General features: G+C 45.6%; 1 protein-coding gene across 1 annotated transcript in view; it reads right to left on the reverse strand.

Annotated features, from left to right (window-relative positions):
* Nucleotides 1–22640, reverse strand: part of pix (ATP-binding cassette sub-family E member 1 pix) — a 28994-nt gene that overhangs the window by 817 nt on the left and 5537 nt on the right. Inside the window, exons 10-15 of the mRNA XM_037421073.2 lie at nucleotides 12392–12513; nucleotides 12131–12280; nucleotides 11901–12032; nucleotides 6999–7168; nucleotides 4975–5240; nucleotides 812–923 (exon numbers count right to left, since the gene is read on the reverse strand). Coding sequence (XP_037276970.1) covers nucleotides 812–923; nucleotides 4975–5240; nucleotides 6999–7168; nucleotides 11901–12032; nucleotides 12131–12280; nucleotides 12392–12513 — 952 coding nt within the window. The remainder of the gene's footprint in view (nucleotides 1–811; nucleotides 924–4974; nucleotides 5241–6998; nucleotides 7169–11900; nucleotides 12033–12130; nucleotides 12281–12391; nucleotides 12514–22640) is intronic.

Consider the following 22640-nt stretch of genomic DNA (forward strand, 5'->3'; position numbering starts at 1 on the left):
GAAACTAGTGCCCCCACAGCGGGGCTGCACCTGAGACCACATGTGCTCATGCTTCGGTGGTGCTGAACGCACTGTTTTCAAATAGGGGTACCTGCAGGTGGTGATGAATGAAACGATGTGGGTGCTTTGAACATGTCTCCTCAAAAAAAAAAAAAAAAAAAAAAAAAAAAAAAAAAAAAAAAAAAAAAAAAAAAAAAAAAAAAAGAGAGAGAGAGCGAGAGAGAGAAAAGCACTTCTGGCGTAACGTAAGCAGCCAACACCGCATTCAGAGCAGCTAAGAACAGAGCAAGAGGGCTCCTCGCAAAGTGCCAGTCGGGATGTCATGTGCGCCCCGCTAATGTTCTCAGATGCCTACAATACTTGCTTGACCTCTGAAACCTCACAAGGGGTCTATGGAAAACCATAAAAATTGTAGATTGAACCTGAATACTGTGATCAGCACACAACCTCACTTTAAAATCAAGTTAAAATATCTTATAGGCAATGCTCGTTAATAATAATTTGTCAAAGGTGGCTCAGTATGCAGGAGTATCAAACAGCACAAACATCTCGAGTTTCCAAATAGTGTGTCAGGCGTGCCCTGACACCCTCATCTTCAGTTTGTGTCATACCGGCATAATTATGACTCGAACAATTACATCAGAGGGAGCATTACCTTTAGATGCCAGGTTCATGGCGATATGACGCAGTTATGAGCAATTGCTTAGCGCAGTCAATGTACTAAAAAAATTGATGTCACATTTCAATCAGTGAGGACTATGTGTGCAACAATGTGGCAAGTGCGCACTGCCACCACATTAAGGAATGTTACCTTCACAGAGTTGAGCTTGTTTATCCTTGGCCTGTAGTTGTTGGGGTCCCTGCGGAACGTGATGTTTAGCAGCTCTAAAAACTTGTTCATGCCTGCCAGCAGCATCTGCGGCCTGCGCAATGAAAGGCCAACAGGACAAAAATGTTGTGGTGTCATCCGAACATGGCTCGGCAAATGCATCAACAGTTGTCCTGGCCAGCATTCCAAAGCATTGCACAATTAACCAGCAACATTTGACACCCTGGATAACTTCAAATGCAAACGTACTACATAACGTTACTATAGTATGTTTAGTACGGTGGAATGTTCCAAATGCTGTGACAAGAAAGTGCCCGATGAAAGCATTGATTGAGCTTGTGCGTAAGCCTTCAATGTGCAGTAGCGCGCACTACATGTTGCCTCCATAATCTGTGATCTCTACACAGAAACACATGTTCAAAACATAACATAACACACGTCCAAGAACTCTACACTTTGAAATTTCAGTTTACATAGACAACAAAAACAATCTGAATGGTTGCATTCTCATGCCATGAAAATCGTAGTAACCATGATAATCTGACAAATGATATATGTAATTTTATCAATAAGACTTGGTGTTTGACTGCAATAGTCTAAAGCAGGCTAAGATTTACTCCCCTATCATGTTATAGCAAACTTTTACTCCGCTTTGAACATTTCATTGTGGAGACACCTTGCTTTGGACATGTGCTGGCATAGTAAATTGATGATATGCATTAAATATGGTACAATGAGGTTTAATTTATCTTCAAAATGTTTACGAATAACATGATGCTGTACCAATGGTGCAGCTATATTACCGTACTAATAAAAATAAGGTACAGTTAAACTCCCCTTGTAATAGTCTAACCTGACACAGAACTAGATTAACTATATACAACATATTTATTATATGTATTTTTATATCATAATAACAGTGAAACACACTCTTCATTTACTTTGTTACATCCCATAATTTGTTACATCTGTGTTTGACCGCAGCTGACGAAAAGGTCTGTATCGCTGCTCAACAATGACATAAAGCTCGAAAAGATTCGTCGCCTAGCATGTTACAGTCGACGTCCGATTTCCCGGAGTCATCTGTGGCACCGTCAAGTTCCCCATAGAGTCAATGTATTAAAAAGTCTGAAATCCCGGATGCTTTTAGCCTTCGGCATCCGATTTCCAGGACTTTTTACTGTTAACTGCCCACCTAAAGTCACCACCGACGACACCATTTTGGTTGTTCTCATATCCTCGAACCCGCCATACTTACATTGCAGGTATGGTCAGCAGCACTGCCGCCAACCGTCGCACTGCGCCCCGGCTGCCGTAACCTCGAAACTGCACGTGTCAATCCGTAGCCAGCCGTAGCTTAGCGGGTTTGCCAAGCCAAAGCTCATTGCGTTCGTTCATGTGTTGTTTTGTCAGCTCTGCGGTCGTGTCTGCGGTTGATCGTTTGCTGCTGCGTGCTATCTTCAGTGATCACATTTCCCAACCTTCAGCATCCATTGAGTTCCTAGCCGTTTCGTGCTGCACTTTTCGTCGAGCAGATTCGCCGTTTACAGCGATGGCACCGACTGCTCCTTCGTCTTCGTCCGCACCTTCGAAGCGCACAAAGCCTCCTCGTAGGCTCATGATGGAGAAGAAAGCCGCGATCATTGAACAGGTCCAATGCGGTAGGTTGCAGGCAGAGGTGGGGAGGGAGTTCGGAATTTTGAAGCAAACTGTTTTGGACTTCATCAAAACCAAGGCAAAGATCTTGGAAGTGGCTGCCAAATAAACCGGGGCTGGAAAGAAGAATGCAAGCCAGTGTGTTTACCCTGAGCCACACGACGAGTTCTTCCTCGAGCTTCGGGTGTTTACCCGAAGCTCGAGGAAGCACTCGTCGTGTGGCTCAGGGATATGATCGTTGAGAAAATCTTGGTGTCAGGCGACATCCTGAAGCAGAAGGGGGAGGTTTTCGCACTTCAGATGGGCGTGAAGGACTTCAAGTTCAGTGATGGATGGCTTCGCAATTTCAGGAGCCGCAATGACTTGAAGTTCAAGAAGATGTGCGGGAAAAGCAGCGCCGTCGACGATTCCGTTGTCGCCGAATATCAGGATGGAAAGCTGCAGTCCTTGCATCACCAGTTTTCACCTAATCATATTTTCAACTGCCACAGAACTGGACAATTCTACAAGCTGCTGCCAGAGAAAACGTTCGCATTTGCTGGTGACCCCTGCCACGACGGCAAGCACAGGCAAGGAGCAACTCACTGTCCTCGTTTGCAGCAGCATGTCAGGCAGCGAGAAGCTTCTGTTACTAGTAATAGGCAAGACGAAGCATCCAAGATTTTTCAAGGGGACAGTGACTCTGGCTGTTCTTTATGAAACTAACAAGAAGGTGTGGTTAATGCAGCAGTTATTCGAAGCGTACGTGCACAAGCTGGACAGAAGGTTCGAGCAGCAAAATCGCTGTTTGTGGATAACTGCACTGCGCATGGCCACATCAAGGACCTAAAGGCTGTACAGAGTGAATTTCTGCTGCAGAACACCACAGCAATCCTTCACCCGATGGATTAAGGCATGATTCGGAACTTGAAGCATCATTACAAATCATGCGTGGTCAGTCGCATGGTGCTCTACTCCGACAATGGGAAAAGCTACACTGTTGAGCTCAGGTCTGCCGTCCGCATGCTGGCGGAATTGTGGAAGGCGTTTACACAAAAGACTCTGTGGAACTGTTTTGCCATGATGCTTTACACTCAACATCATGACGGCAGTTTCGCCCCAAGTGGACAGCGTGCGTGAAGAACTGCCAACTGCAGATGTTGCCTTCAACGATCTGGGCGCTGCCGGCGTGTCGATTCCAGCCGGGATAACCTTTGAGGGCTTCACAGACGCTGACAAAGACCTCGAGCTATGTGCGGACTTGACCGATCACGAAATCATTCGTCAACTTACGGAGGATTCCGACGACTTCGACATCGAGAACGAAGAGCCATCTACATAGCCAACGAGCTCGGAGTTGAAGCGAGCACTGATGACACTGTAATCGGTGTATAGCGGCAGCATGACGTTGACTTAAATTGAGGCAGACATGATCGCAGGCAAGCGGAGTGCCGTGCAAAAAAAAAATAGGTAACTTCTTTGGGCCCAAGTGCTGACCTATGAAGTAGCGTCGGCCACATCTGATTTTTTTTTTTTTTTATAAACGGCTCTTTTCAGAGCCACTTAACGATGCATTGGCTGAATTTTAATGGGAATCTTGTACTCCGGCTATTATCCTCTCCATCAGCGAAAAATACCTACAAAACAAGGTGCCTTTTCACGTGCATTCGTTTTTCCGGACGTTTTCGCGTTCCCTTGAGAGTTCGGAAAATCGGTTGTAGACTGTACTTCAGATTGGCGGGGTGAGCATAGTACATGTCATAAATACTCGGCGTACCCAGAACACCACAAAGCGTTGCATACAAACAAAAGTACAACACTGGCACCAGCGGTTCGGAAGGACGGTTAAAGGTGCATTAGAGGCATTGTGCATTACAAGCATTTATAATTCTCAGTTGTGAAGTAACGCTGTCTGGCAAAGGTTTAGAGTCTTGTTGGGTCTCAACGAGAATGAACCGCACTCTTAGAACACACGGGGCACAGTAGACGTGGCCGAGCAAACCACACAGACATGTATACATTTATTCACTTGCTTTTACAATGATGATATCGCCAGCTGAATCAAAGCCGTCATGCTAAGCAACCTTATACAAATGCCAATACAACACACAAACAACATAACAAAGTACCACAAATGCAGCATCGCGGATGTACGGCTCATCACGAAGGATTAACCAGAAGCGACCCGTGGTGTCGACTCCACGAACCCTCCGCAGGAGATGTTTGTCAGCACTAGCCTAGCTTCTTCGCTGTCGACCGTGCAGCGCTGCTGTCACCTACGTGTAACCCTAACCTACACGAGCACCGTGCCAACACCTGCTCGGTGGTCGTCAAACTTAAATGCAACCTATCTGTGAAGCTCATGTGCCCCATGAGGTGCAAAAGACTTTACAGCGGCTAAAAGCACCCCCACGGATTCCACTTACAGTACCCATTTGCCGACACAATAAACCATCAGCTAAAGCATGCCTAATTACACATAATGAGTTTTTACGAGATGCAACACTTACGCATTCGCTAGAGTCTTGACCGAGGGCTGTCCCTCGAAGACGATGACTCTGTCGGCCAGATATGTGGCCATGATGAAGTCGTGCTCAACCACGAAACCAGTCTTCTTGGCATGCAGAATGAATCGTTTAATGACCTTCGCTGCCACCAGACGCTGCTCGGAGTCGAGGTAGGCCGACGGCTCATCTATTAGGTACACGTCGGCAGGCTTGCCAAGGCACAGTGCCAAGGCCACACGCTGAAGCTCGCCGCCGGACAAGTTTTGCACCTATGGGTAGGGCACAGAACATAATCAGAAACGCAATCCCAAGAACAAAGTGATACAGAACACACAGCTCTCATGTATTCAAATGGAGCTCGATTTAAAAGTTGGCAGAAAATGGTTTCCTCAACAGACCGCATTTGAACTTGCTTCGACGAATTTCCTAGGCAAAAAATTGGTTGCCATTGCTTTTAGTGAGAATACGAAAACATTCACTTTAACACACGAGTTTCTGGTGCTAAAAAATGTTCGCAAAAACAGATCACAGGGTTTGTACAGGTCTCCAAGAAAAAAAATCCAAAACCTTTAAAAAAATTTAAGGAGCACGATATTAGTTCACGGCAAATTTTATTGCACAAAGCAAAAGATGTTCATTTCAGTTATTGCATAGCTTCAATAGACTAAAGGTTCTAAAGCTCAGGGCAGGTTTTTAAGTCTTTTTTTCTTCAGTCTTTTGCAGGCTGTCAGATTAGCAAGAGTGTGCTGTGTTATTTTTTTTAGCAGTTTACTGAGGGAAGTCCAAATAAAACCTTTCAAACATGTCCACTGCAATAAGTGCATTCGCCCAACTTTTCTTTTTTTTTCCCAGAGAGCTCAAGATGCTGTAGCCTCGTTGTGGCCATCAGCTTATGGCTTCTGGCCAGCCAAAGCCAAAGCAAGCGTGCATGCCCGAATCTCGCCAATCTACAGGCGGTTTGACTACGTCTGATTTTAAAATTGCGGTGTCGTGGAACACAATGAGCAATGAAGCTTGTGCAGGACCACCCTTGACTGCCGTGGATTGCGAGTCATATAATTGGACCCTGTGAAAGTTCCAAATATTCAAGAATTTGAGGGACTAAAATGAAATTCCAGGACTTTCAAAAAGAAACTAAAATTCAAGAGTTTTTAAGGACTTCAAGGACCTGTGCGCACCCCGAGATCACGTTATATATATAAATAATTTTTTAAAAATGTATCGACTAAAAGGGCTGATTGTTCGGTTTTGTATAAACTACAATATAGACCTTTCCATAGGGCAAGGAGCACTGCACTAGCAACCAGAGATTTCTTTCTTTCTCACTCGTGCACGATGGCGTAAAGTGTGTAGGCTGGTATCCGATGAGTGGCATTCTTGAACAATTTTAAGAACGTCGGAAGAACAATATATAAGAGCATCTGAAATTTTGGATGCTAAAATCTTGGCGTGCAATTTTTTGGACTTCCTGCCAAAATTTCAGGTCCACAAGAGCATTAACTGAGCCCCCACATCTTCCAGATCTACCATTTTCACGATGGAACAAGCGTTTTCTTGAGTTAATGCATTTTGAGGTTGTAGCATAGATTGAAAGGCAGCTTTGCCGCAATACGAATGTGATGGGGCAAAGCATATTAAAAATCTGTAGGGGCCTTTGACAATCGCACGTTGACTGTATTTGTCTTGGAAGTTCGAATAGTGAAATTCTGATGCAAATTGAATCGAATGGCAAACAATATTTGAAAAATATATCAAATATTCCTACACCCCTAATAAAAAGGCCCAGATGGTCAAAACCAATTCAATGCCCTCCACTAAAGTCACTTATACATGCATGGTTGTTTTGGTATACTTTTGAGTGTACTTATCTTGATTCACTGATTTGCTTGCCAAAGATAGCACAACCCTGATAATATATGCACAAGCTACAATTATGCTAACATCCCATGCACCAGCAAAAGAAATGAATAAGTGCATTCTAATTAGGTAGCTACAACACGTTTGTGAAAGGCAATTACTGTACTTACTTCCTGGTCAATAATGGCATCGATCTGCAGTGGTTTCATGACGTCCGCAATGAACTGCGGGTGCACATAGGCATCCCTTATTTTGTCATGAAGCAACATTCGCACAGTTCCTTGAGATTTCGGGGAAATCTTTTGAGGCTTGTAACTGATGTTTAAAGAAGGGACATCACCTGTATGCATAACAAAAAATATATAACTTGAAGTGCATGAACATTCAAGAAAATGAACATTACCGCTATAACATACAAAGATGCAACAATGGAGGCCATAACTTCCTCATACATTCCACGGTTTGAAACGGTCATCTATAGGGTATTAACACAGAAACTAACTGTCGTTGTAATCATTCCTAAAAAAATGGGACTCACTAGTATTAAACACAAAGCGCAGCAACTGAATCCAAGCTCCTGTATATACTACACTCAAACCTCGACATAACGAACCCAGATATAACGAAATATTGATTATATCAAAGTCAATGAAAAATAGTCTTATAGTATATACAGTGCTAAAGATATACCTTTATAACGAATTTTCGAATATAACAAACTTACTATTGTGCAAGATGACACTTTGTTATAATGAGGTTTCAGTGTATGTTGTTGCAGAATGACTATAGCTGGAACCCGCAATTAAAGATGGGCAAAAATTTAGGTTCAATGCAACTTTCAAGCAAACAGCAATTTGGTCAAATAATTTCAAATTGAATAGTTCAAATAGTACACATCATATGATTAAGGAAAGTAAAGTTTTTGTCATGACCCAACTAACTTACGCAGTACTTGAACTAGAGACTAGGAATGTTATTTGAAGTGACGTAAAAACAACTTTAAATATTAGCAGCAAGGGTTCTATAACACTAGAGTGCAAGTTATATCTGGTCCAATACGTTACGTTTTAAAAGTTACTATGCTTAGTGCATATTCAACGGCATAAAACGCTTTCAAACTTCAAAAACAGTAAGTGGATGTAAAAGCAATACGTACATTTAATCTTGAAGTGTGAAATTGCAGCAATGTGAATTTACACTGCTTGGGCAGTTTCATGGCATAGAACCACTATGTTGATGTGAAACCACCTTTACAGGGGGACTATAGGCACTTGAGCTTACAAATCCAGATATAACGAACCCAGATATAACGAAATATTGATTATATCAAAGTCAATGAAAAATAGTCTTATAGTATATACAGTGCTAAAGATATACCTTTATAACGAATTTTCGAATATAACAAACTTACTATTGTGCAAGATGACACTTTGTTATAATGAGGTTTCAGTGTATGTTGTTGCAGAATGACTATAGCTGGAACCCGCAATTAAAGATGGGCAAAAATTTAGGTTCAATGCAACTTTCAAGCAAACAGCAATTTGGTCAAATAATTTCAAATTGAATAGTTCAAATAGTACACATCATATGATTAAGGAAAGTAAAGTTTTTGTCATGACCCAACTAACTTACGCAGTACTTGAACTAGAGACTAGGAATGTTATTTGAAGTGACGTAAAAACAACTTTAAATATTAGCAGCAAGGGTTCTATAACACTAGAGTGCAAGTTATATCTGGTCCAATACGTTACGTTTTAAAAGTTACTATGCTTAGTGCATATTCAACGGCATAAAACGCTTTCAAACTTCAAAAACAGTAAGTGGATGTAAAAGCAATACGTACATTTAATCTTGAAGTGTGAAATTGCAGCAATGTGAATTTACACTGCTTGGGCAGTTTCATGGCATAGAACCACTATGTTGATGTGAAACCACCTTTACAGGGGGACTATAGGCACTTGAGCTTACAAATATTTACTCGTACAGTGAATTCTCACTTGTACTACTGTACTTCTTCACTATACGTGTCGAAGCAAATTCAAATACATTAAAACCTCTTTCTTTCAAACTCGGTTATTTCAAAATCCCGTTTAATTTGTAGTATTTATCACGGTCATGTATTTAGCAATGTAAGTTTGAGTGGCCAATTTGAAGCAGCAGTCAGCACCAGTCCAGTTAATCTGAAGGGTGCAGCGTGCCAATTCCCGATTTTGCTGCAAATCCACGGAAACTATGGCCCTTATGAGCCATTAAGCAACCAATCCTCGCTGCTTAGAGTATGAAAAATAAGATTAAATAAAGAATACGATCTCAGGACCACTTTAAATGTGCAGCTGCAGACGTGCTTCACTGCAACACAGCAATGGCGCGCAAGCAGCATGTCGCATGCTTCTCGCAACATCAGTGCGTCATAATTTAGCCGTTCTTACTGGGAATATAAAGAAATTAATAAAGGGCAGTCTGGCAGAATTTGTGATGTATGCAAACCTCTGAGTGCCTGTTGCTCTAGCCATTTGCGCACTTGCACTGCTGGCGGAGTTTTTGCCTGCATTGCCTACTCTGAAAAACCCGTTCGAAAGCTTCAATCATTATGTTTTCAAGCCAAAACACTCCAGAAATTTTATCGCCCTGTCTATTATTAAATTCTTTAAAGCATGGGTGAATCATTGCGTCATGACGTGCTAGCGTAGCGAGACGCAGCTGACATGCTGCCCACGTGTCATTACAATGTTGCAGTGAAGATGTCTTGTATTTTGCAAGCTCGCGTTTCAACTGATCACTTTTTTTTTTCTCGGTGGCAGCAGTGAGACCCGGCGTTTCCCTTTGTTTGCAGCAAAATTGTAAAACCGGGTATTGCTGGAAAACATAACCCTCAGAGCAGCAAACTAGCCGGCACAGCAAACGACCAGCTCCGACTACTTCGAATAATTTCACGTTCCTTGCATCCCACTTTTCGCATGCTCCGCAAATTCGAAAACCTACTTCATTCAAAGATTTGTCACGGTCCCAGTGGCTTCGATTAACGAGAGTTTACTGTATATAATGTTCGACGAAATATTCAAAGCACCTGAATATTCACCCATCCCAAGCATAGACAAACAAAAGACAGGTAAAAAGGCCATCTTTTAGTTATCTTTTAGAAAAAAAAAACTGGGCAGTAAACAACCATTCAGATTGTCAGACCCTCAAGAAATGTTTTGAGATTCAAGAAGAAAAATTGCATCAAAATCTGTCCAGTCATTCCTGTGCTACACTTTTCACGAGCAATGAACAATACCTAAAACACACTAGCGAGAAAAAGCCTGTCTGAGTTTCCGACAGGCTTTTATCGGCGAACTGTCTTGTTTCTGGTTGGATATTGATGAAAATTGGCACAGACACTAAGAATAGCCTCACAGGGCTTCCATAAAAATTTCGAGGCGATACCAAAAATACCTAATGAGAGAGAAATGATTTATTCATTGAACCTTGTGGAGGGGCTGAGCAATAATGCAAAAAAAAAAAAAACGGCATTGAGAAAGCTGCATTTAAAGTGTCAACTTTTCTTTACACCTGTAGAACACTTAAACATTGTGATCTCAGGTTTGTTTTGTGATACTCGGCTTCTCAGGCATGTGGTCTCTGCCCAGTGTTCCTTTCATTAACGTAATTAACTACTTATTACAAATAATCACTCAACATTTTTAAATATATATAGGTTTATTACATAAAAAAAAGGCTCACACCATGACAGCCTATGCCTTGTTTCTATATAACAAAGTTATGGGCAGGAGACTGGTGGCACAGAAATTTTTTAGCAGTTTATTTAATGACATGAGACGGGCATATAGAAATTCGTGCCGCTGCTTCATACATGCTCTTTTGCCACTCTAGCCGTGAAACACATCATCATAAGGCTGATCGCGGAAACGCTAATCTACGAGACTCATTGTCTCGGAACATTCATGGACGATCGCGGCGATACCAAGCATGGCTCCAAGCACGTCTAAATCACATCACAAAAGCTTACTGACAGCACTCCATATACTAACCGTGGAGTGCGCGGCCGCGTGGACACTGCAGCTGGTGCATGATGCACTTGGCGGCGGCGTTCGGTAACAATGCGCGAAAAGTGTAGCTAAGATGACAAAAAATCGGCGTGCACTGCGCTTGGTATCGCATTTATTTTCGAGTGATGACGCGCGATACTGCTAGTCGCTGTTCCGAGCAATCCTTTGTAGTGGAGGGGGGGTTGGGGGTGACAAGCTTGACTGTGGGGTCCGCTGTTGATGTGTAAAATGCCCATCCGCAGTTCCGAGGAGCTAGCAAGTGATATGCTTCATTGCTTGCGAAGAAGCACGTCGGCACGAGTGCGTTAACGCATCGTTCTTCTCCGCAGTCCCGCCGTCAGCGGAGTTTGGCCTAAGGACTCTGATGCCCCGCCGCACTTCTCTGCACGCCCGCTCGTAGTAATCTGATTGTGCATCCGCTTACAGCTCATAACTAAAGTGTAATTATATCCTAAGTGATCGTCAAGCCGTGAACATGTCACAATGTAGCGATTTTCGACAGCCATGTCCTCGAGGCGGACAAACAGCAGACGACGATCTCCCAGAGCAAGCACAGGGCCAATGGGGAGGCAAGCTGAGGCAACATGATGGCCACAGCCAATCAGAAGCCTCAAAACGACCTTCAAACATTTGCTTTTTGTGCGCTTGTTTTTAAAGAGAAGAGCCAGCTGAGATGGGAAATTTAAACACGGAAAAATGCTCTTTCCGATAAGCTCAAGAAGCCGGCTCCCGGCCGCGCCATCGCGAAGCTGTAATTTTTTTGAAAATCGCTGTTTTCTCGCGATTTCCAGATAAAAGTTTCGTAACCTAGGAGGGTGGGAAAAATTTTCCAAAGCACTTCTGCACAGTTTTCCGTGTAGATATTTTAGAATCAATTGAAAAAGGATTAAAAAAATGAAAACTTGATCTTCAAAAAATCAAGTTTTTGTGCCATTTTTCGCAATACCAAAGCCGCGTTCCCCCTTAAACCGAAATATATACTCATGTTCAACACTCAGAAAAACACACAAGGCCAAAACGCACCTCCTTCATCAGGTTTCAATCGGCCAGCCATCATACGGATGAAGGTTGTCTTTCCCGTGCCATTCTCTCCCAGCATCACTATGATCTCGGAATCTGTGAATGTGCCAGCATCCACACTCATTTCGAAGTCACCTGTCGTAAAGAAACGCACCGTCAAATAAATACATACCATAAAACTTCAAACCTTTTCTTAACTGCACATGCACGTCACCTACTTCATGGCAGCTTACCTAAACACTTCTTCATGTTGGGATACTCGTAACGGCACATCCGCTTGATTTCTTCTTCCGTAGCTGTTTCGGCAACCTTGAAGATTAGCGAAGTGTCTCTGAACCTCAGGTTCTCCGTTGGCACAAAACCGTCGAGAAAAATGTTGATGCCTGCATAGAGGACAACGATATGAGATGAAATCAAGTGTGCACACACCAGTCTGCAAGACATATTTGTTGGAGGCTCGTGGAATGTTATGTGCACTGAAAACTAAGTCCTACCTTCCCTCACAGAGAACGGCATGGTGACCACACCGTAGCAACCAGGCACACCGTACAAGCAGCAAATGAAGTCGGACAGGTAGTCTAGCACAGACAGGTCGTGCTCTACAACAATGATGTACCTGCGAGAGGACACGAGCAACACATTGAACGTACACCCATCGCATTGAAACAAAACCACTGTGCTGTGAATGGCACTGTGCAAATGAATACTGATATCTGCTTACTGTCTTTTTTTTTTTTTGAGTAAAGTGAAGATCTATGCACTCAAAAACGAAGGAAAAAACTGTACCTGTAGTGCCAGAATGATGCTATCTCCAACTCTGTAAGACATAACACTTAACTATTATGAAGGGCCAGCATCACAGAAAGGAACAATTTGCATTAAACATTCCCATGCTACATGAAAAATGCCCTATCAAGCACAGACAGAATGTGAGGGCAAGCTTTTAAAAAGGAAAAAAAAAACTGTAAAACTGCTATTTATTAAAGGAAACCTATTTCTCGCAATTGGTCTTTTCTGATGGTTTCCTTTGAAACCATCAGAAAAGAATTGAATTTGTACTCGTTGGTTTGAATGGTTGTCCTCGTTAGGCAATATGTATATTTGTATTTAAAAGTGTGTGTGAGAACAAGTTTTCCTGAAATTTTATTTTTAAAACTTTTCTGGGGTCTAGAAATTGTAATCTAATAAAGTTCCCTAAGAATAGCATGTTTCATTTCGCCGTATTATGCACCCTTACAATTTGCACACTGTTATTTCAGAGCCTCAAATGCGATACAGTCGAACCCACTTATATAACAATCTATCAGTTATAACGACCACATTTCGGTGCACTTACGATTTTTCCATGCTACCAATTGAAACTTGTCTACATACTGCAAACAGTTTTAAAGGCCTCCTAGTTTTACAACAAACACTTATGACACAATCACAGTAAAAGTATGGCCCATACGAAGCATTCTAACACATTTGAGAGACACACGCTTGCACATTCTCCGCTGTAGTTTACTTGAGAACAGAATATTGTAGACTGCGGTGAGTTTTAACTTCTTCTTTTCTCTTCGTATGCGCGATACCTTTACCGCGACCGTGTCAAAAGTGTTCATTATAGAATGTTCGCTATATGTGGACGCAGTTTCATTGGGTGGCATAGGAAATGTGTAAGTGTACCGAAATATGGTCATTAGAACAGATAGGTTGTTACACCACAAATCGCTACAAGTGGATTCAACCGTATTTATTATGAGACACAAACAGTTGCAGTAAGTTGTAGGAAAATACAGTTACCGTATTAACTTGCACAATAGGCGCAACCACAGTTTGGTCGGGAGAAATTGGATATTTTTTATTTATGCGCATAATAGGTGCACCCCGAACTTGGCCATGATTAGTAGTTTTGTACTATGTTTGCATGGTTGCAATTCGACACCCTCTTACATTACCTGAAGCGGGGAAAAAAAAAATGACCACGAAAGCGCTGCACCAGCTCTGCAGGCTCGCCAAGTGTGGAAGAAGGGCAGTTGCCTGGGTGTCGAAGTAACCTGTGCACCAATGTGCAAGCATAACTACGGCCGCTAGCCAGCCGTCTGCGCTTCGTATGGAATGCGCAATCGCGTCTTTGACAAGTGTGCCCCTGTCGGAACACATGTCGTCATCACGTTTACTACCTCATTCGCAAAATTAAAAGCTTTTCGGCTTTCCGACGTGAGCTTTCAGCTTTGCTGCTATACGTGGACTTGCACAAGCTCAACGGACTTTTGTCGCCATTGATTTCCTGGCCACGAATCTAAACGTTGTACCATGTGTTCTGCTCTTGGATCAGTGCTTCAGTGCGATATTTTCCATGCCCAATCGTCATTCTGTCTAGTACGAACTTCCCACAACAACATGCCGAACCGTAGGCTAGGCCTAACCACTGTGTGCTATTCGGTGGCAGTCGCGGGCGATCATAATGCAGTTTTGGGCAGAATCAACTTAACTTTTTTCGGTGGCTCTACTTGAAGAAAAGGGGGCTTGTCTGGCACTTGTAACACTCAAATGGTGGTTTGCGATTTGATTGCAATGTCTTGAAGATGGGGTGCAAGCCCGCGAAACCACACGATTGGTACTGTTCAGCGCACAAATAATTCATGCGGCCTGAAACGTAACCGGCGAATTTCCGAAATGGCGCTTTCTTTTCGTAGAATCTTTCAGTTCTTTTTTTCGTTTGCATTAGTTTCGTTGGCATTAGTTTCTTCCACTGTTAATTTTTGGAAATGCATCGCACGTTTCGATTCTCAGATACGCGAGCTGCATGCTCAACACGTTCTACGTTAGCGCAGCCTATAAAGAAGGCTGTTTTGGTTTTAACACAGATACTTTTGACTTCAGTGACGCATACGTTATTAGCAGTCTATGCAGTACGTAGTTAGAAATAAAATTTCTAAAATTTTTTTCCCGCATAGTAGGCACACACCGAACTTGAAGCTGGATTTTCTGGAAAAAAAGTGCACCTGTTATGCGAGTAAATACGGTGTTTACCTAACAGGAATGCCTTCTTATTTTTCCATTTCCTAGAAAGCGCTGCCTTTTCAGCACGCCCGTTTTCCCAAGTAAACATGACGTCCCTGATGTAGTAGGTCAGTGTGTCGCCGCAAACACGCCATCTCTCGAAAAAATTTTGCTGGTAATATGACACTAAAGTGCACACTGAACAGTTGAAATGTTTCCCACTAACATTTTTTCCAGTATGTGTTTTCCTAAACGTGTTAACAATGCTAGCAAGCACAGCTGAAATCGGCCACAAGCTGCTATGCTACATGAGGAGCAACACGAATGTGCGAAAGCCCTGCCTCCAGAGCCTTCGCCCAAATGTCAGGATAAGTTGTGACCAAGTGTAGTGAAGGATAATTCGTTTCACGTGGCAGTACCATACTTCATTGTGAAAAGGTGTTTGGGGTTTATTGACGTGTGTTGCGATGGCGGCTCTACGATGAAAACACGATCAGGACAGAGCAAAGTTCAGGCAGATGCCAGCGACGATCAGCACGAGGCGAGCAAGACCAGCTCAGCACCCAGTACCCAAGTGGTGGCGAGGCTGCTTGCCAACAATGCGTTTTCTTCACAATTTGCCCCCGCCGAAAAAGAGCCATCCTGGCGACCTAAGAGTCTGGAGGCCGAGGGCTATGGTATGGCTTAAAGGGCCACTCACCAGGTTTGATAATTTTGAGCTGACAAGCGCACTGCATAGACGAGGCGTTCATGATCACGTCTGCCAAAATTTGGAACGCTAAGCGCCGCGGAAATGGGTCAAATTTCAAGATGAAAGCTGCTCGCCCTTCCCTTTACCGATGCACGCATAGTGAATGAGGGCATGACGTAGGCGTAGGAATGACGAAAGCGTAGGTACACAGTACTGCGGTCACATTGGACCTCTACGTAGACGACTCTGCTCTGACGTTGTCAACAGTATACCACGTGACATGGCAAAAATTATTTAACACAACATGCGTAGTTTATGTATGTTGCTTTAAGAGATGAATAAAACTTGAAATAAATAATGAGACGCAAAAATGAATTGTGCACGTTTTTCTTACATTTTTCCTGGGAAATGCTACGAGATGCGGGGCTAATGTGCTAGCGTTTCACATGCGTTCGGGTCCCCACGGTCAGCGCATTGAGCAGACGACCGCCATAGAACGCTCCTACGCGTTCACGCACTCATTGTGCTCATCTATTCTACCGCGTCTAAGCCAGCGTTTCCAAACAATCTCGCAGAAACGGGCAGAAGACCACAAAATAACGCTGGTCAACAAAGCAATGCCACTCGCGTGCACGGGGACTGGGCTTGTTCGGTCACGTCATGTGAACATCACGTCTTGGTCGGATGCTGGAGAGGGTGGGGAAAAGGTTTGGCTACGCGGAGGAGCGGCAAGGGATTCGAGCTCGTCTCCTTTCGCCCTCTTTTTGCGCCGCTTCAAAAAACCTGTTTTCTCCGCTCGTAATGAACCGGTTCGAAAAATTTTTTGTGGCAAAATGTTCCCCATCGAACACCTAACAACTTGCACTGTCTAACTAAAATTTGGTATGGGGCCTGGTGAGTGGCCCTTTAAGGCGGGCGACGTGGACGATGTCCATCCACGCCGGCGCATGTCCTCAGATGGGGAAAGTGGCTCAATGAGAAAATTCACCGGCGAGGTTTGCTCCAAAAGGTGGTAAGAACCCTCGTCCTTTGGGACGAGTTTTGAGGAAAGGCCAGGTGTTTGGTAAGGAACAACCGGCCATACAAGTGATCCCGGGGAATAGCTGTGGCTTTGTGAAGAGCTTGCGTGGTTTTCTTTTTGGCGCTGCTGTTCTTGTGATGGTAAGGTGCGTGGAAGTTCACGGCACTCTTCCACTTTTCGGGCAGCTTCGGACACAGATGGGCATTCGGATGCGTCGGACGGTATGGAAGGAGAGTGTCGATGGTGTAAGAAGGTTCGCGTCCATAAAAGAAAAAGAGAGGTCAAAATCCAGTGGTAGGCTGTGCCGCGGTGTTGTATGCGAACGTGATAAATGGAAGAATGGGATCCCAGTTAGTATAATGAGATGTCACATACATTGCGAGCATATCACCGAGGGTGTCGTTAAATCTCTACGTGAGCCAGTTTGTCTGCGGGTGGTATGCCGTGATCTTGCGATGAAAAAGATGGCATTCAGAAAGCAGAGCCGTGGCGACTTCTGATAGGAAGGCTCGACCTCGGTCACTTACCGTAATTACTCGAATCTAACGCGCACCTTTTTTCCGGTTAAGCGAGTTCATAAATCGCATGCGCGTTAGAATCGAGTACGAACAAAAATTACGGTCAATCTATTGCCATCGGCAAATCCAAAATGGCGGCCCCCTATGTGCGTCGGCATGGCGCGTTGGCCATTTCTGCCTATGTGTTTCCCATGTGAGGCACTTCGTACGTGTGCTGAGGAGTTCGTCATCTAGTAGTGCATTAGCATCGACAGTGTGGAAGGGCCGACTCCAAAAACTTGAGTGCACCACGATGCCGCTTTTAAAAGAAAAGTCATCGCGTGTGCAGAAACGGACGGAAATCGGGCCGCATCGCGGTCGTTCGCAGTTCCCGAAACGTGCGTGCGGGACCGGCGGAAACAAAAGCAGGAGATTGTCAACAGCAAAGCTTCATGCAAAGGCTTCAGTGGACTACAGCAGGGTCGGTTTCCGCAAATTAAAGAGCTGCTCGGCGAGTATGTGCTTGAGCAGCGAGCGGCACAGAGGCCCGTGACGACAGAACTGCTCCAAGTGCGGGCTATGCAATTAGTCTTACAAAACGGTCTAATGCGGAGCCAGTTTAAAGAGAGCAGGTGCTGGCTAACTAACTTTATGAAGAGGAAAGGCTTTTTCCTCCGAAGGGGAACATGCATATGCGAAAAGTTTTGCGGAGGAGTACGATGAAGAGCTTCACAGTTTTCAGAGGTTCGTCCTAAACTTGCGGCGCAACAACGGCTACCTGCTTGGGCAAATCAGGAATGCCGATCAGACGCCTCTTTACTTCGACATGCCTGGCACCACAACCGTCGAGAAGAAGGGGGCGAAGCAAGTTCGCGTGCTGACATCGGTCCACGGTAAAACTACAGTGACGGCAATGCTCTGTTAGACGTCAGATGGGCACAAGCTTCGCCCGTACCTCATATTTAAATAGAAGACGCTCCCGAAAGGAGTCGTTTTTTCGAGTGGTGTGATCGTGCGGGCCAGCGAGAAAAATGGGTGCGCGTTGCAATCGGTGTCTTACGTTTTTTTTTTTTTTTTCGCGGTGGAAATCGGGTGCGCGTTACAATCGAGGGCGCGGTAGAATCGAGTAAATACGGTAGTAGTTCTCAAGGTGCACCATGTTGTAGTATGAAGCGATGGAGGACGTAGGATACTACGTCTCACGCAGTGGCACTTGGAAGGGCGGCGGTCTCAGCATAGCGTGTTAAATGGTTCACAGCGACTATGATCTAGCGATTTTTATTTGATGTTATTTATAGAGGACCATAGAAATCAATTCCGATCTGATCGAAAGGTTTGGCAGGGCATGAAAGCGGCTGAAGCGCACCGGACGAGTGGAAAAGCGGTGATTTGCGGCGCTGACAGTCGGGGCAGCCCATAACAAATTTGCAAACAAAATTATACAGTCCGCGCCAGTAGAAACAATGGCGAATAAGTTCGTAAGTTTTGAAAACTCCGGCATGGCCACATTGGGGATCGTCGTGAAAGGAGGCGCATATTTGTGATCGTAAGCTGCGGGGGAAACAACCAAGAGCCACTTACGACCTTCAGGGGCATAGTTGCGTCAGTGTAGCAGCCGATCACGAATGGCGGAATGAGCAGCTTGACGTCGCAGAGATCGTGATACCATAGTGGTCAACTATCCAGAGAGACAGTCAAAAAGGGAAGCGATCTGCGGGTCCTTGTGTTGTTCACTGGCAAAGGAGTCAAGGTCGAGAGATGCGACGGAGTTGGTACCAGTGGTTCCCCAGGCCGAGTTCGGATGTAAAGGCGAACGGGACAGGACGTTGGCGTCAGAGTGCTTGCGTCCGCTCCGATAGATCACGCGAATGTTGTACTCCTGGATTTGCAATGCCCACTGAGCTAGGCGGCCAGAAGGATCTTTCAATGTGGCGAGCCAACAAAGTGCATGGTGGTCCGTTACCAGGTCGAATAGGCGACCGTACAAATAAGGGCGGAACTTGCGCAGAACCCACACTAGCGCTAAGCACTCCTTTTCAGTGACGCTGTAATTGGCCTCAGCTTTAGTGAGCGTGCGACTCGCATAAGCGACGAAGTAATCGGAGTAGCACAGCTTTCGTTGGGCGAGGACAGCACCAAGACCAACCCTGCTAGCGTCTGTGTGAACTTCCATGGAAGCTGTTGGGTCAAAATGCCGAAGAATGGGAGGAGAGGTTAGCAGACTACGGAGCGTGGCAAACGTGACGTCGCAGTCAGGAGACCAGGATGAAAGGTCTGCGCCACTGCGTAGGAGGTTGGTCAGTGGTGATATGATTGACGCGAAATTTTGAACGAAGCGCCGGAAGTACGAGCATAATCCGACGAAACTGCGTAATTCTTTCAGCGTAGAAGATTTCGGGAACTCAGTGACACGACGAAGTTTTGCAGAGTCGGGGAGAACACCATGCTTGGATACTATGTGCCCAAAGATGGGCAGCTCTCGCGCGGCGAAGCAGCACTTTTTAAGGTTCGGTTGAAGCCGAAACAGAGGTTTAGGAAAATCGGGAGAGAAAACGACAATGTCATCGAGGTAGCATAGACACACAGACCACTTTAGTCCTGCAGTGTGTTGTCCATGAGTCGTTCAAACGTGGCAGGAGCATTACAAAGCCCAAAAGGCATTACGTTATATTCGTACAGGCCATCTGGTGTAATGAACGCAGCTTTCTGGCGATCAGCTTCTGCCATAGGAACCTGCTAGTGTCCAGATCGTAAGTCTAAGGAGGAGATGAATTCGGCTCCTTGGAGGCTGTCAAAGGCGTCGTCGATGCGCGGTAATGGATAGTCGTCTTTCAGCGTCACCTTGTTTAATTGCTGGTAGTCAACGCAAAATCGAATCTACTCATCCTTCTTTCGAACTAGAACGACAGGAGATGCCTAAGGACTGTGCGATAGTTGAATAACGTGACGGCGTAGCATCTCTTCGAGCTGGTCGTTGATGACTTGACATTCTGCAGCAGAGACACGGTACGGTCTTTGACGCAATGACTGGTGCAAACCGGTGTCAATGTAGTATTGCACTGCGGAAGTGCGACCCAATTGCGGCTGAGAAACATCGAATGAATTCACGAAGTGCTGGAGAAGATTAAGAAGCTCGGCGTGTTCTTGAGCACTTAAGGTGTCGGCGATGGAACTGGAGCAGATGTCACTCGACGAGCATTCCAGTGGGGAAAGGGCATGAAGTTCGGTCGAGGTGCTACTGCACGATTCGTCTGGCATGTTTAGAAAGAAAGAAGAATCAAGGTACTCCACTCGACCGAGACATTCCCCGGCAAGTAGCAAAAGCGTTGCAGAAAGGGGGTTTAGGACGAAAATATTGGTTGGGCCAGCAGTGATGTCAAGTGTAGCAAAAGGCAAAGAAACGGCTTTGCGGCTCATGAAAATGTCGGAAGGTGTAAACATTATTGTAGCATCGTTATGGTCATCGCAGCAAACAGGGACAACGGCAAGAGAGGCTGGCAGAATTTGCGGAATTTCAGTGTCTTCACGCACAACGAGTTTTGGCGACCGATCAAGAGTTTCGTGCATAGGTTCGTCACACAGGTGCGAAAATTGAACTTCAGCGCGTGCGCAGTCGATGACGGCAAGATGATGTGACGGCATGATGAAGTCCCACCCAAGGATAACGTCATGAGAGCACACCGAAAGGACAATGAACTCGACAACGGACATAGAGCCTTGGATGAATATGCGGGCCGTACAGGTGCCGAGAGGTCGAACTGGTTGTGCACTAGCCGTACGAAGCGATAGTCCAGAGAGCGGCGTGGTCACTTTGCGTGGGGAGCGGCAGAGCTGGGCAGCTATAACAGAAACGGCAGCACCTGTGTCGACGAGGGCAAAGGTGGAGACACCATTGACAGATATGGCGACGACGTTAGCAGGTGAAGTGCGAGGACTTGGGCATTTCGACAAAGGCGCAGTTCTTGCCTCTGGAACTGCGGCGTTCAGTTTTCCCGGTTGGAGAAAGCGGGTCGAGGACGCATTGGGGACAGTGATCGCCAGCGAGAAGACAGGGAGCGCGGAGAGCGAGTCTGAGATGGGGGCTGGGGTGACAGACTCGGGAAGGTTAGTGTAGCCATACTGCGGTGAGGGATATGGAGAAGGTAGGTGCAGGGGCTGTGGGTCATACGGGAACAGTAGAGTAGCATCGTGGAGCGGTTGGAAGCGACAGCGATAATATCGTGCCACATGTCCTGGAGTACCACAGCTGTAGAAGATCGGTCGATTGGCAGGAGTGCGCCAGGGATTGCCGACTCGCGGTGTCGCCCAAGGTGTTAAAAGAGGGGCAGAGTGGGGAGCAATTGAAGACATAGGTGGCAAATGCTGCTGGTGGGGTCTGCTGTGTACCACCTGGGCATACGTAAGAGGCGCAGCTACGGGCTGCATAGCCGGCGCATGGAAAACAGGCGTGGCCACAGGCTGCTGGTGGGCAGCGACGGGAACAGCCTGAGCTACCTCTTCAACAATAACGTCGCAGAGTGGTGAGGGCAAACGAGAGGACGGCGGCTGCTGCGTGAAGGGAATCAACGACAGTTGCCGAGCTACTTCTTCACGCACAAAGTTTTCAATCTCTTGCAGGGTCGATTAGTGATCGGGAACAAAAGTAAAACTGGAGAGAGAGTCGGCGTGTGAGGAAAATGGCCGAGTCAGGGTGCACTGCTTCCTCAACTCGTCGAGACTTTACATAAAGTGACAAGTTCCGCAACGAAGGCAGGATTACTGGCCAGGAGTGTCTGCAATGCGCTGTCATTTATCCCTTTGAGGATATGCCGAATGCTGTCAGACTCGGGCATGGCGGTGCTTACGCGGTAGCAAAGATCAACAATGTCTTCTATGTAACCAGTGAACGATTCTGATGGCTTCTGTGCGCGAGTCAGCAAGCGCTGTTCGGCCCTGGACTTGCAGACAGCGGGTCGGCCAAGAACGCCAGCAAAGGACGTTTTGTAGATAGACCACGTCGTAATGCCGTTTTTGTGGTTGTTATACCACATTGCGCAAACGTCAGTGAGGTAAAAGATGACGTTAGTCAACTTGTCCGCGTCATCCCACTTGTTGTTTGCGCTCACCAGTTCTTAGTTAGTGAACCAGTCTTCCACGTCGGTCTCATCAGCTCCGCTAAAGACCGTGGGCTCTCGCAAGTGAAGCACACCGGGGTTGCTGGAGGATGGAGTGGAAGAGCCAGGTTGCGCGTTGTTGGTGGCCATGATGGGTGGTAGTGTTCGGTTGCACAGCTCCAGGTTTAGGCGACTGCGAATGGCAGCACCCAAGTTCAGGCAACGGGGAATGTCAGCACCCTCCACCAGTTGAAAAGGGGTTTAAGTGACGTGTGTTGCGATGGCAGCTCTACGATAAAAACACGATCGGGACAGAGCAACGTTCAGGCAGATGCCGGCGACGATCAGCCCAGCACCCAAGCGGTGGCGATGCTGCTTGCCAACGATGTGTTTTCTTCTTTACAATTGGAACAACGCGACTTCATTGAAGACGTGGTTTAATTCACTCGTGAG

This window comes from Rhipicephalus microplus, chromosome 2, assembly GCF_043290135.1.
Source record: "Rhipicephalus microplus isolate Deutch F79 chromosome 2, USDA_Rmic, whole genome shotgun sequence".
Taxonomy (NCBI): domain Eukaryota; kingdom Metazoa; phylum Arthropoda; class Arachnida; order Ixodida; family Ixodidae; genus Rhipicephalus; species Rhipicephalus microplus.